General features: G+C 57.5%; 1 protein-coding gene across 2 annotated transcripts in view; it reads right to left on the bottom strand.

The window, feature by feature from the left end:
- Nucleotides 1-528: 528 nt before the first annotated feature.
- TSKU (tsukushi, small leucine rich proteoglycan) overlaps nucleotides 529-14,709 on the bottom strand; it is a 215,662-nt gene continuing 201,481 nt past the window's right edge. Inside the window, exons 2-3 of one of the 2 annotated variants that reach the window (XM_012745118.3) lie at nucleotides 12,772-12,819; nucleotides 529-3,077 (exon numbers count right to left, since the gene is read on the bottom strand). In XM_012745118.3, coding sequence (XP_012600572.2) covers nucleotides 2,003-3,070 — 1,068 coding nt within the window. In that variant the 5' untranslated portion in view covers nucleotides 3,071-3,077; nucleotides 12,772-12,819 and the 3' untranslated portion in view covers nucleotides 529-2,002. Of the gene's footprint in view, nucleotides 3,078-11,751; nucleotides 12,051-12,771; nucleotides 12,820-14,709 lie in introns of those variants that run through there. The other variant, XM_012745119.3, reaches the window with a different exon arrangement.

Raw genomic sequence — 14,709 nt, 5'->3', positions numbered from 1 at the left:
ATTGGAGGAAAGAACTTGGTGACAGCAGAGCCACCCAGCTGATCTGGAAGTGAGCTCCCTGTCACTGGAAGCATGCAAACAGGAGTTAGGGTACCATCGCAGCCGAAATGCCAGGGATGGACAAAGTACTTGCAGCTCAGAGGTGAGTGGTGGAGGGGATGTCAGGGAAGTGTCTGAGGTGTGGCAGGAACTAAGTCTACTGGATGGGAAGGAGGCTGAGAGGCAGGGGTCGGGCAAGGGCCAGGTCCCACAGCAACAGCCTGAACAAAGATGGGTGTACGTGGACCCTGCAATCTCATGGCTATGGCCGGATGGCCAGTGGCTGGGGTTGGGGAGGCCTGGAGAGGGGAGATGAGGATGGTGGGCATCCCTCCTGTCTCCTTGTAACTCCCCAAATCCTTGGGATTACTGGGCTTTTCTGGGAGAACAAATTGACCAGGGCAGGGCCTAACCTGATTCATCCTTGTGGCCCCATAGCCTGGCCCAGGGGTTGGCAGCGGACGCTGGTGGAATGATGGAAAGAACAACTCCTTATCTATCGTTTATTAAACCAAGGACTAGTCAGGTGCTGGGTGGGGCTGGTGGGGAAGACAGAGCTCTCACTGCCCTGTGGCACCTCTGTGGGACCAGCCCCCCAGTGCCCACGTGGCCACGGAGGGCTGGCTTCCGCCCAACACCCCCAACACATGCCCAGGACACAGTATTACAAAAGTGAACAAACGTGACCTTTTTCTTCTTTTACAAATGACTTGTTTCCATTCCCTGCCAGCAGGGGTGGATGTGGGGGTTGAAAGTGACAGTCCATTAAAAAGGCAACAACTTTTACAAAAGGAAGGCTAAGGAAAGCGCCCAGGGCTGGGAAGCTGAGATGCCACCCTGGGGATGGAGCATAAACATGGGTGGGGGAGACCCTGCCTCCTGGTGCTGCATCCCTGGGAGGCTGAGACCGGCTGTTGGGCTCTGTTGGGCTCAGGGCCGGTGGGGACTGAATCCAGGAGGCCCTTGGAGTCACGGCCAGACAGGGCTCCAGGACTGTATCAACTCCTCGCGGGAGCAGCTAGAGGCAGTGTCTCGGGGAGGACAGGCACATTTCCAGTCTTGATGTTGGGGGACCTTACCCCAGAGCGAGAAACTGTCAGGGCTGGGAATGAAATGCCCTAAGCCTCCAGAGGCTGTGAAAGGTGAACCGACCATGCAATACAGCTGGTCACTGTGCCCAGAGACCCACTTCCAAGGCCCTTGCCTGTCCTGCCACTGTTGCTCCTGGGGAGCAGATGAGGCAAGGGGGAGCCCAGGAAGGGGGAGGACTTACTAGAGAAAGTAAGGAGAGTGCAAAGAACCTGGGCTGGAAGGCAGGACAGTGGGTCCCTGTCCTGCCTCTGCCACTGGAGGAACTCAGATTTGCATTTTTCCTTCTCCAGGCCTCAGTTTCCCTATCTGTCCCATGAGGAGGATGGATTTGATTTTCTCTCCAGTTCCTTCTGTAATTAAGGTTATACCCAGGGTTGCAGGGGAAGAGAAAAGGATGAAGCGGCCTCATGGGCCCACAGCAAAGAAGGGGCTATGTCATAAAAGAAACTCATGCCTCTGAGTGACGGACCGTGGGCCCAAAGGGGGATACTCAGCCCAGTGGACCTGAACTCTGCCCTGCAGTGGCGGCTCCTGCCCACCCTCCTCCTTTCATGGGTCAGGTCGGGCCAGGCATGTGAGAAGGCACTTGGGGGACAAGTAGGGAAGGGCAGCAGGAAGGGACCAGAGTCTGGTTTGGCCTCACAGTCCCTTTGCTCATGGTTTGGGAAGCAACGTAGACAAAGAGGCAAGACTTTGCTCCTGGGTGTTGGCCCAGGTTCAAAGCCTCTCCTAGGTCCACAGCTCCTGCGCTATGCCGCCACTCAGGCCTGCAGATTCCTCACTGGCACTGGCACATGGAAATATAAGTTACTCAGGACCTGAGTAAGCCCAGGGTGGCAGTCTGTCATGTGGCCCCGGGCCACACCATTCGTCACAAGATGTCAGGGCTCCTGGCAGCAGACTCCCGGGTATCTATGCAGTGCAGGGCCACCTTGGGGCTGGAGCCAGGCCGCCGGGGGTAGGCGCCCTCCCGCACCACGCGCCGGCACCGCACTTCCCGGCCCACGCTGACGCTCTGCAGCGCTGGGAGCTGGAGCAGCAGCGTCTCCGGCAGGGGTACCAAGCCAGTGCCCGAAAGGTCCAGCTCCTGCAGGGAGCCCAAGCCCGAGAACACCTCAGTCCCTGCCCACTTGAGCTTGGGGTTGTTCGACAGGTCCAGGACCTGCAGGCCCAGCAGGTCGCGGAAGCTGTAGGGCGCCAGCTGGGGGAGCCTCTGCAGGCTGGCCAGCGACAGGTGTGTGAGGCCCGCCAGCCCCGAGAAGGCACCTGGGCCGATGGCAGCCAGGGGGTTCCCATCCAGGCTCAGGTAGCGCAGGGGCAAGCCTCGGAGGTCGGGCACGGCGCGGAGCCGGTTCCAGGTCAGGTTCAGGCTCTGAATGGTGGGCGCGGGCAGGGCGGCCCCCGCGGGGTGGGGCGCCAGGCGGTGGATGAGGTTGTGGGAGAGGTCCACGTGCAGCGCTCGGCCCTGGCTGTGGGTGGTGAAGGCGGACACCGACACCTCCCGCAGCCGGTTGTGGCTCAGGTTCACCTCACTCAGGGGTGAACTGGTGAAGCTGTTGGCCGGCAGGGCCGCCAGCCCATTATGGCTGAGGTCGAGCGACTCCAGGTAGCGCAGGCGGGAGAAGGCGGTGGGCGAGATGCTGGTGAGCAGGTTGTGGCTGAGATCCAGGCCGGCCAGCGTGGTATAGCCTGGCCCTGCCAGCACCGACTCATTCACCGTCTCCAGCCGGTTGGAGGACAGGTCCAGGTGGGCTGTGTCCAGGGGGATGGGCACGGGCACGATGTGGGGGCCCAGGCCACTGCAGTCCACGCGCGTCAGGCTGAAGCTGTCGAAGAGGCCGAAGGTCTCCACCTCACACTGGCACCCGGGGAAGCACGGCCGGGTTGTCTGGGCTCCACTCACGGCCAGCAGCAGCAGCAGCAGCAGGGGCCACGGCATGGTGGGGCTAGAAAGAGAGCCACAGGTCAGGTGGGACAGACAGTTCTAACCCCACCCCATGAGACAGGTGCCAATGTGTCTAGACACAGCTGGAGGTTGCCACCGTCCCGTCCTGGAGTGCTTCCTGGAGTACTGCTCTTCACAATTCCTAGTCCCTGCTGCCTCCAGGCCTCGGTCTCCCCATCTATACGGCAAAGAGGTTAGGCCAGATCAGTGGAGTTTATGGAAGCGGCCTGCTCTGGCAGGGGTTGGGGGACCTGAAGCCCTCCATGTCTGCTTACCATCCCTGCCGTAGGGTGTTAAGGAACCCAGTTCCACACCCACTGAAGTCAGTGGTTTCTTGGGCTGGCCTACACCCAGGCCCCACCAGGGAGGGCTCACACTGTGGGGGTTAGGGTTAGCGTGCTCCATTCTCCTGGGCCGAGCTCCTGTTACGCGCTGGGTGCTGTGCTAGCTGTCTGACGGCACAGTCTCATTTAACCCTCACAACCACCCTAGAAACCAGAAATTTCTTTCTCCATTTCCCCCAGAGGGAACTGAGCCTTAGGTCAAGAAACTTTCACACAGCCACACAGCTAAGTGCAGTGGCACTGGATGGGGCACAGAGGAAGTGTGGCCCACTGCTGCAACCAGGCAGTGGCTGAGCCAGGCCTGAGCCCCACACTCCAACCTTCCAGACCAGGGCTGTTTCCCGGCAGTGGGGCCTGCAGTGACTGCCCTACCTCCCCTAACCCCCACCCCCTTGGCCAGGCCTCCAGAGGGATCCTCCCTTTCAACTGGGGACCTTGTGTCTAGATGCCCAGAGGGGCTCTGGGGAGACCTGTCCCAAGTTCCTTTCCCCCTTGCCCTGTCCCCAGCTGATATAGCTGTCATACCTCTTTGGCCTTTCCTTTATCCTTGGTCAGCCAGCTGACTAGTTCCCCCATTATACAGATGAAGAAACAGAGGCTCAGAGAGGAAAAGGGCCTTACCCCAAAGTAGTAAAAAGCAGGGCAGGATTAGAATCCAGGCCCAGTCAATTATAATTCTTTTATTCACATCTGCTGCCTCCAGCAGGCCTTTTCTCTCTGATGCATGCTATGATATAAGCCACTTCTCCTCTCTGGACCTCGGTTTCCCTCTCTGTACAATTACAATGATAGCTGCCACAGATGCCAGGCACTGTGTCAATGTTGTCACATCTAATGGTCACAGCTGCCCACAACTCTGTTGGACTCAAAACCTGTGTTTATGCCCACCATAGTTCCTGGGACGAGGTGCTCAGTGGTGCTAGCGTGAGGATGAGAGGGCTGAGCAGTGGGAGCTTCTAACCAGACAGTTTGGAGTTTATGGCTGCCCTTCTCCAGCGTGGCTGCCCCGAGCCTGGGAGATGGGAGCAGGCCCTGAGCCTCTGTCCAGGAGGCTCTTCATCTGGGTGGCCTTGCTCGCTCTGTGCCCCCTGCCCAGCCTCCCACTGGCCTTCGGGGAGGGGAGAGGGAGGGCTGGGTGGGGAGGGAGCAGCAGGATAGCATTACCAGACCTACATGAAACTTTAAAGGACCAGCCACTTGATCTGTACTCTGCTGTGCCTGGGGGCAGGGAGCAGTGGGGCTCTTCTCCCCTTCCCTCTCCATGTGGGCCCCTCCTCTCCCACCCCTTTCTTTTGTAGAGGCCAATTTGAGGATTAAACCCAGCCCAGGTGCATCCTGGGCTTGGTCCCAGCTGAGGCAGGACAGAGTGTTCCAATGTCTGGAACCAAAAGGAAAATATTAAGTTGCTTCAGGCCCCCTTTGTTCCCCTGGGCGAGCTCCTCACTGCAGCTCGTTACCACCAGAGGCCCCACCTCCCCTGCTAAGCCGATCTGCTCATACCCACCCTTCCTGGGGTTTAAACAAACACCACAAAAGGCCCCCAGATCACCCTTTGGTTCCCAGAGGTGATTATAGAAGGGGCCTGCAGAATGCAGACGCCTCTCACAGGCTCTGCTTATGTAACTGGCAGTGCGAGCCCAGCCCAAATGCTGTCCCGCCAGAGGGGCCCCTCACTGGCCTCTCTGGGGCTCAGCCTTGTCCTCTGCACCACAGGGTGGCAATTTCAGCCCTGCCCTCCTCACTGAAGTTGATTAGTCCTCGCTGAAACACGCTGCCAGCTGTGAGGAGCTGTGCGCAAGCGCAGGGTGGCCATCCCTGGGCAGATGTGGAACTGAGGCAGTGGTGGTAACAGCTGGTGTCCAGGGGGCGAATGTAGGGAGGGACCCACCTGGATACCTGCACATAGATGCCCTCAGGGCACGGGACCAGGCTCCCTGCTCAGCCTTGCAGGGTCGACACCTCTCCTGGGGCCCCTGCTCTGTGCCAGGCCTGTGCCCGGGGGTGGGCCTTTGCAGTGGGAAGCGCCGGCGATGACAGAGCCAGGCCTCACGTGCGCTAGTGCTGGGCACGTTCTCTTGCTCCCTCCATGAGGCCAGCAGCCTCATCCCCATTTGAGAGTAGAGGAACTGAGGGTCAGAAAAGAAAGGTGGCAGTGCCACCTTGACCAAGAGCCACTTGCTAAACTGCGCAACTCTGGAAAGTTAGGTGTGAGTTAAAATGGAGATAACAACCCCTTCCTCAAGGGGTTGCTGTGAGGATTAGAGGTCACATGCGTAAGATGCCAGCACAGCGCCAGGACACTGACAGGTGCAGTCATAGATCGATGGGGTCCCCCAGATGGGAACACAGGGACCAACCCCGCCTCCTTCACCACACTCCACCCAGCGGCGCTAACAGGGAGGTGGCAGGGCAACTGTGCACGGTACTGAGACAAGTCCTGGAGGACAGTCAGGAGCCCTCGGCTGTAGTCCCTCCCTGCTCTGCGGTGAACTGTCCCCATCTCTGGACAAGTCCCCTCCTCTCTCAGAGCCTCAGTCTCTCCAGTTTCACATAAGAGGTTTAGTTTAGATGATCCAATGCGAGTTTCAGCATTTTAAAATTTAGCAAAAGCATTCACTAAATTTCTGCTCAGCACATACAAAGCACTGGGCTAGGCCATGTGAGGGTGTGTGTGTGGGGGTGAGGGGATGGATATCAGGGCCCCCGTCCTCATGGGGCTTACAGACCAGTAAGGGTGACAAAGGACCAACTCACAACAAGATCACTAACACCAGCCCTGGACTCAAGAGACTGGGACTCTAGTCCCAGGTCTGCCACTATCTGTGTGTGTGGCTTTTGCAGTTTTCTTTATTTCTTTGAGCCTCTGGGACCCACGCTCTACTCTTGGGAAAGAGAACAGAAGACAGATGGCCACTAAAGAAGGCCACTTAAGGAGGAAAGGGATCTTTGGGCCAGGACTCATCACTTTTCTCCAAATCCTGACCTGCAGATAAAAGACATCCACTGATCAAGCAGGTTCCAGAACACACAGACAGGAGGACAAGGGCTTAGAAACTGCATCCACCTGTGGTTTGGGGGAACATCTTGTTAGGTCCTCCGGGGCAGGTGCCCTGAGTTATGCACCTTTGGGCCCACAGGGTCAGGTCCATGGTGACTCTAAGGAAAGTTTGCTGATGGTCTTTGAGGACAAAAGAGTAAATGGTATGGCCTTAACAGGCCCCAGGCAGGTCTCCCACGTGACACCTAGACCCTGCTATGAGACACCTCTCTAAACAGTGTTGGCCACATCACTCCCCTCGTCAAAAACCTCTCGGGTTCTGCTTTTACCTACAGAATAACATTTTCCTGGGCACAGAGGCAACTGCAAGTTGTTAGCACTTTCCCCTCCACCCCTCAGTCCGCCATCTGGGTTTGAACCCTCCTTGGTGGCCAGAGTGGAAACAGCGTTTACTTTGATGACCTCTGAACCACTCTCAGCCCCTGCTCACGCTTCTCCAAACTTGGAGAATTCTAGAGCTAAGGAGCTGGAAGGCTCCTTGGAGATCATAAGTGACTGGAGCCCAGAGAGGGGCAGTGACAGCAAGAAATGGCAGAGCAGGGCCCAGGACCTAGGACCTGATGCCTCACACTACTGCCAGCACCATATGTACCCACCTGGCCCGCCCGGCCCCACCAGCAGAACAAAGCCGGCTCTGTCCATGTAGGCTTCCAGGGCCACCCCTCCCTCCTGGCCTGTCACACCACGGGCTACCGGACTCACACTGAGTAACTCTCTGCAATTATTTGCCGGCTGTTTTTGACTAGTGTGAGCAGCTTGGGGCAGTTCCCTGCCTTCTCACCCCACACCCTTCCCCCACCTGGGGTCAGAGCCAGGCCTGGCCAGCTGTGCAGAGAACCAGACAAAGGAAGAGTCCATCAGGTAACGGTCAAAGCTGGCCCCAGACCAGGGTGTGAATCCTGGTCTGTGCCAGCTAGCCTCAGGCAAGTCTTAACCTCCTTGTGTCCCAGTGTCCTCAACAGGGATAAGAACTCAGGGTTGCCACAAGATTAAATGACAGAATGTGACACACTCCGCTTACCCTCTGCAACATGTTAAGGGCTCATTGCGTGGTAGACAATGATGTGATGATTTATTGAGCTTCCTGAAAGCAATGACCGTGTGATTCTTCATGTTCCTCCCTACTCAATTTCCCAGTTCCGTGCCAGGTGCCCAGCAGGTCCGAGACTACTTGTGGTAATACTCTCCTGTAACTTCTGGGGCTAGGGGCACCACCGTGGGCCCTCCCAGACCCCACTGCCTGCCGCCCTGTAGTGCTGCACCATAGCATCTCAGGCCCATGGAGTTTTCCAGCTCCTCCCCACCCTAATTTCAACAGGAAGCCCCCAGCACAGGGCCCCAGCACTGAGACAGGCCTTTGCCTCCACCAGCTGCTCCTGAGCGCCGCGCTGCCTCCCAGCCCTGAGCTGTCTCCCACCCCGCTCCCCCAGTCATGAGCTCACTCCAGCTGAAGCCAACGAAATCCCCAGGTGGAAGTTTCATAAACGTCCTGCCCTCCAACCACTTAGTCAGCTCTGGAAACGCAAGGCAGAAAGAATTTCAAGGCCAGACTCCCAGAGCCTTGAGGGCCGGCTCTCCCAGCAGCTCGCTAATGCCGCACATCTGTACAAACACATCAGCTCACCACGTACTTCGCCACCAGCATCTCATTTCTGCCTCACCCCACCCCTGACTGCAGGGATTACTGTCCTATTCTGCAAACAAGGAAGCAGACGTTATCCAGTGGGGTAATAGAGGACCCAGGGCTCAACCCTGATGCCTTAGCTCTAAATCTACTCTGCCTCCACTTACAAACAGGCATGGATAGTGACAGCTTGGAGCTGGTTGTGCTGGACTGTAGTTACTTGTTTATCTATCTGTCCTTCTGTGGGCAGGGATGGGGTCAGATTCATTTCTATGCCCTTGGAGCTGAGAGCAGGGGTGAGGAAGATACACCAGGCATTCAGGATACAGCCACCACCCCAAAGGATACCTCTCAACCCTTCCCTTGCTTGCTCAAGTATTATTTGTTCAGTCACCCTGCAAGATCAGCAGGTTAGATGGCATCATCACACCCATTTTATAGCTTTGTAAAGAAACCCAGAGAAGTTTAGTGATCTGTCCAAAGTCACACAGCCAGTGAGACAAGGGCGGAATCAGGACTCAGGTATTGTGACACCAGCACCTGGCTATCACCATGACATGCTCTCTGGTGCAGGTGGGACCCGGAAGGCCAGCAGCCTCACCTAGAGAAGGTAATCTACAGGGAGATGGGCAAGGCCCCCAATGCTGTTCTCGCCTTCCAAGACGTCTTCTTCCTAAACATTTTCAAGTTCCCGTCAATTCTAGGCAGCACATGTGGACACATGGGGAAGCAGCATGGGACAGAGGAAAGGGATTTGTAGCCAGGTCCGCTGGGTTCCAACCCTACAGGGCCTCAACCGCCATGAGGCTTGCATGTGCCCTCGTCCCTGCGTTCCAGTCTTCACCTGTAACGTGGTGATAATCCTACATTGTTCCCAGAGGAACAATATGCCGAGGTAAGTGAAGACTCGGCCCAAGGCCTGGCACACACTGGTGCTCACTGCATGTTGGTTTCTGCCCCCTAATGGGCGATTTCAGGGGCCAGGGAAGAAAAGGGAGCTGTGACACCAGCTGATCCTAAGGCAAGGCAGGCACAGAGGATGGACAAGAATCCACAATTCACCCCCAGAGGGCTTGGATTCCTTGCACCATCCCGGGCCCCAGCGGGACTCCAGGTGCTGACCAGGCCCTCCCAGGGAATTGGGGAAGAGATCTCCGAAGGTCCCAGAGGTCAAAGCAGGCTGAAACAGTTGTGTTGCCTGTGGCAGAATGAGGGCTTAGTGTCAAATCAGCAGCCTCCCCAGAGCAGGTGGGGTTACTGGCTTCCCTCTCCCTCATCCCCAAGCTGGGTCGTCACCTCACCCTGCTGGTGGGTTCAGGGAAAAGCCTCACTCTGGCCCCCTGCCTCCGACTGCCAGCCATGCTGGGCACCAGCGTGCAGTTTCTAATAGAAGGCTGGGACCTACCATTGCTCCCTCTTTAAAGCCCATTCCACAAAGAGAGCTTTCCAGTCTACAGGCCTATCGCTCTGCTAGCGCCCCTGCCTCTGCACAGGCTGTTCCCTCTGAGGAGGATGACAAAGATACCCTTCTTTTCTTTGTCTACCAAGTAAACTCACTCATTTGATTCAAAAGCCATCTTCTCTGTGAGGCTTTCCCAGTCCAACCCACCCCACATCCAGCAAAGGGCCACCTTCCCTCTGGGTTTCCATGGTCCCTGGGCTGCCCCTGTCAAGGGACCTACCCACTTTGTGGTCTGTGGCCACCCACGAATCTGTGCCTAGCTCCTTGTCTGCACGAGGCCTGGCCATGTGAAGGGTGATAAACCAGATGAATGAAATGTCACGGACAGAAAACTTCTTTCTGCTTTGGGGGTAACAAAACAATTGGCCCAACCTTGCAGGACACTTGGGCTTTACAGGAGGTGAAATCAGGTTTAGGACCAGAGTAGATGCTGTCTCTGCCATCTAGCATCACTGCAATCCAAAAAATGTCTGTCCAATGTAATACACACTACAAACTACTTCTCATTTTATTAGCACATGTAATCCATTATCCTATTTTATATTCACAACAGATCAGTAGGGCAGGAATTAATATCCTCATTTCGAGAGTGAGGAGACTGGGAATCAAAGAGGTAAAGTTACTTGTCCCAGGCCACAGAGGTAGGAGGCAATGGAGTGGGAGTAAAATCTAGACCTTTCTACTCTAAGAGGCTGGAGCACTCAGACTCCAGATTGGTCTCCCAGCCTCTAGCACCACCAGCAAGCAGAGGAGGGTTTCTTAGAATTAGCAACTCCAGCCTACGTGCCTGTTTAAAACTTTCAGCAGCTCTCCACTGCCTACAGGTTCAAATCCCAGCTCCCAGGCCTGGCATTCAAAGCCTTGATGATTTGGCCCATGCCTTCCCTCCCAGCCTCAAGTTCAATTCCAATTCCCTACCCTCAAGACCTTGCCGAACACCTGTGCTGTTTTCATGTACAGGTCCTGGGCATGCTGCTCCTTCTGTGGGAGATTCTTCCTGTCCCCCTGTGTACTCACTGATCTCAAAACCTCCTCTGTCAGGCCCCTCCCCCAAGTTATTCCCATGGATCCTCTCTTAGAAGTTGCTTTGGCCAGGGGGCTTCCAGCTGGGGCCTAGCCCTCTTCAGGGAATATCCTCAGTGCCCAGAGCAGCCTTGTCCTGAGAAAGGATGAGCGGAAATTTGAAGTGTGTCCCTTGCTTAGAACCGTAAGTTATGATTAAGAAGAAAATTAATCTGGGCTCTACTCACCACAATCTGTCATTTAAAAGATAAGGGGGGAAAACGTCAATCTCTTCCCTTCCCTCCATTTTTGACTCACTCATCAGCTTTTGCCTTTCAGCCTGGAGTTGGAGGAAGGGTAGGTGGGAGCCCTGTGGACTCCAGCCTTCCCTTCCCCAGGAGCAAATCAGAGCTCAGGAATTGGTCAAGACAGAGTGGAGGTGCATGTTAAACATCAAAGAGTTCCAGACAGAACAGGAAGGAACCAGACAGGCTGTCAATACCACCCATGCCAGAAGGGAAACTGAGGCTGGAGAGGAAAAGGAAGTGCCCATGGTTGCCTCCTTCCCAGATTTAGTGGCCTGGGACCCTCCTTTCTGTAGCATCCCTCAAAGTTCGAGCTTAAAGACTGGGATGGTACTTGGGAGGCTGAGATGGAAAGATCGCTGGAGGCTAGGAGTTCTAGGAGTTTTGAGATTTCAAAAAGAAAAAAAATAGACTGGGTGGAGCGGGAGGTGGGAGGAAGCATTTAGGGTTATCTTTGTATCTCTGCCACCCAGGCTCAAAGCCCAGCAGGCTCCTGCAGCTCTTAGCCCTTCCTCTCCCGTCAGTCCCCCAGCTCTGCAAGTCTAGACTTATTCGAAGGGCAGAGCGTGCAGCTAGGAGGGAAGGATCGAAGAAGTTCCTGAGTCACCTCCTCGCCAGGCCAAATGTGGGCGGGCGCTGTTCCCTGCTCCGCTCTTGGAGCGCTGGTTGTCCCCAGCAAGGGAGTTCTCACCCCATCCATAACAGCGTGATCGCGCCTTAGCGAGCCTGAGCAACTTGCCAGGGGCACACAGGGGGCTGGCAGCCCTCCCATTTGAAACTAGTGTGTGCTAGTCCCACTCCCTGCAGCCCAGGTTGGTGTCCTGCGAGTTGGCACCGCTGGCAGGCCCAGGTCTGGACCAGCCATTGCCTTCTCACCTACCAGATCGGAGGGCTGGTTCCGCTACCCCAGGGCTGGAAGCAGATGGAGAGCGGATCTCAAAGCCGAGTCCCGGGCTGGGACGGAGCCGGTCTGTCAGCCAAGCAGACACGTCTCTTGGGGTCACACTCTCTCTCCAAGAAGCGTAGGGCGAGCAACGCCAGCCGCTCTCTTCTCTCTCGAGCCCCGGGACAGAGCCCGGGACCAGCCACTTCCCTCCTCCCTCCTAGTCGGGGTCCGCTGGGGTGTCCGCACGCTCCGCCCAGCCCTGGCCACGGCCACTCCCCAGGCGCTGCCAATCCCCCGACCCACCAATCCCATCCCACCCCCTCGCGGCCCGAGGACGTCCGGAGGAGCAAGGCGGGAGGGCTGCCCGCGCCCCCGGCTGGGCTGAGTGGGGAGGAAGGGGGCTGTTGCCCGAGGAACCGGGAGAAAAGTTTGCAGCCAAGTCAGGCCGGCTGGACAGCAGGGGAGTGAGGAGTTGGGCGGCGTCCGGTCTCGGCGCGCACACACTCCACGGACACCCAACCCAGACACGTCGACAGGCACAGACCACGTACGCGGACACACAACCATGCGCCCACCGACACCCACAACCAAATGCGGGCCCACGAAACGTGGACACCAGCTCAAAACAACTACGCAAAGCCGCGGACACACAAAGGCACAGGTAGATGCACGTCCCCAAACCAAAAGCCACAAAGACCCACAAACGTGAGATGCACGTGTCCGCACAAAGACCCCAGAGGCACTGGCCCACGCCCACGGCCCCCGGGCAGAGCCTTTGTCTCCCGAAAGCCCTCTCCCCTGCGTCCGGGCTCCCCACTCCCGCCGAGCTCCGGGCACCCGGCGGCCGCAGCCTTCGCCTGGGTCCAGAAAAGTTGAGGGGCCTCGGCGGGACCCGGCCCCGCCCCTGCGCCCCGCGCCGCCCGCCTGCCGCATGGGGCGGCGAGGTTGGGGTCCCGGGCTCGGGACCTCCGGCCGCAGTGCGGGCTCCCGCTCCGCCGCGGGACCCACACCCACCTGGAAGCCTGCGCCGCTGCCGCCTCGGCACGCTCACCCGGGCGGCCCGGCCGCTGGCCCTGCGGCCGGCGCTTTTCTCGGCGCGGCGCGGCGCGGCCCGCCCCCGTCCCCGCCCGCCGCTGGCCCCCCCACTGCCCGGCGCCGGGTGGCTGCTCTGGCCGGCCGCCGGGCGGCTGGGGAGCGTCGCCAAAGTGCCGGCCTTTCCGGGCGCGCGCCCGCCCCGCCCCCCGCCGGCCGGCGGAGCCCGGGTTCCACCCTAGGGAGCGTCTCGAAAGTGCGCAGCTCCCGCCCGCTCCGCGCGGCCGCGCGCGCTCGCGGCTTCCTGCATCCCGGATCCCTGCCCCTCCCCCTGCGCGCCGAGCGGTCGCAGCTGACGGCCGCACGGCCGGGAACATCTGGAGGTCGCTGGCGTGTGCGTGCGTGTGTGCGTGTGTGTGTGTGTGTGTGTGTGTGTGTGTGTGTGTGTGCGTGTGTGTGTGTGTGTGTGTGTGTGTAGAAAGCAAATTAGTGGCTGGTAAGAAAGAAAGGGTGGCTGAGGGTTTCCTCTTCTCGCGTTCCTAGCCCCCTCGGCCCCTCCCCCCGATTTTTTAAGAGTGTAAAAGAGGTTCAGAGACGTCTGTGAGGGAGACTGCGAGGATCTGAAGCCGAGAAAGACTGGCTGAAAGAAGAACCCACAGAGAGGAGGGAGGCGGGCTCGGGCAGAAAGCTGGCAGGAGAGGAGAGAAAGTCAACAGACTTTTCTGGAGGGAACCGTCGCTACTGGGCTACTGGTTGGAGTTCTAAGAAGGGAAACTGCTGTGCGACTAGGCAGCAGTTTAGGTCTATTCCTCCCTCAGCAGCCCGTCTCCTCTCATCCCTCTTTATGCTGAAACAGGCAGGAAAGCATCCAAAACAGTTTTTTAAATGAAGGGTTGCATGGAGAAATTACCTGGTGGATGCATTCCCTGGAGGGGAGGGGTGTGTGTGTGTGAGGCTCCCAGTCCTTACACCCAGACAATGCCTACCTTGGGAGGGGGCAGTTCTCAGGCACCCGAGAGACTGGCCAGGGGTGGTGGGAGGCTTTGGTCTCCTGGGACCTCCCAGGACCTTCTCACCCACTTTGGAGAGGGCCCCTGGGTGCAGAGATTTGGCAATACTCCCCCTGCAGTGGGCCAGACTTGTTACACTCAGTCTTTGTGCTCCTTCTTTCTATATTACTTCTTTTTAATTAAAAAACAAAACAGTTGCTTGGGTGTGTGTGCGTGTGCGCCTGTCTGGGTGAGAAGGGAGGCAAGTGGGGAGGTGATGAGGCAGGAATAGAGGCTGCTACTCCAGGCCAGCAAAACCAAACCCAGAGAACAAAGTGGCTGTGCAGGTGCTCCCCCTGTAAAGTCAATGTGTGGTCTTGGGGACTCAGGCCCATGGACCCTGCCAGTTAGGGAGGTGCAGAGACAAGGCTGGGAGGCTGGTCTTATCTCTGTGGGAGCAGGGAGAGCCGGAGCTCTCTCCTCTCCACCCATCGTCCTCTCCCAGTTAGAATCCCAAGTTCCCAGTTAGAATCCCAAGTTCCCAGTTAGAATCCCAAGTTCCAAAACTAGGAGGTCTTCTGGATCATGCAGCTCAGACTCCTCATCAAACAGTCTTTGAACTGGTGCCATAAGCCCCTTTGTATCCAGTGTCTTTCTCACATTCTGGCTTAATAAAGGAGCTACTGGGATTCAACTCTGCACCCTGTGGGGCCCTCGGGGAGAGTCAGAACCCTCCTGTTCCCCTCCGCTCCACCATCAAAGCTCCCTGCCTGGATGGGAGCCTGTGGTTAGCCTCTGGTGGGGGCCAGGTCTCAACAGGGTTCAGGTTCCAGCTCTGCCACTTACCACTCTGGATAACTTTAGGCAAGTTACTTAACCTCTCTGAGACTCATCTGTAAGAGGATGTTGTGAGGAGTAAACTAGGTAACTT

The sequence above is a fragment of the Microcebus murinus genome, chromosome 4 (genome assembly GCF_040939455.1).
Source record: "Microcebus murinus isolate Inina chromosome 4, M.murinus_Inina_mat1.0, whole genome shotgun sequence".
NCBI classification, from domain to species: Eukaryota; Metazoa; Chordata; class Mammalia; order Primates; family Cheirogaleidae; genus Microcebus; species Microcebus murinus.
This window is presented reverse-complemented; position numbering and strand designations above follow the sequence as displayed.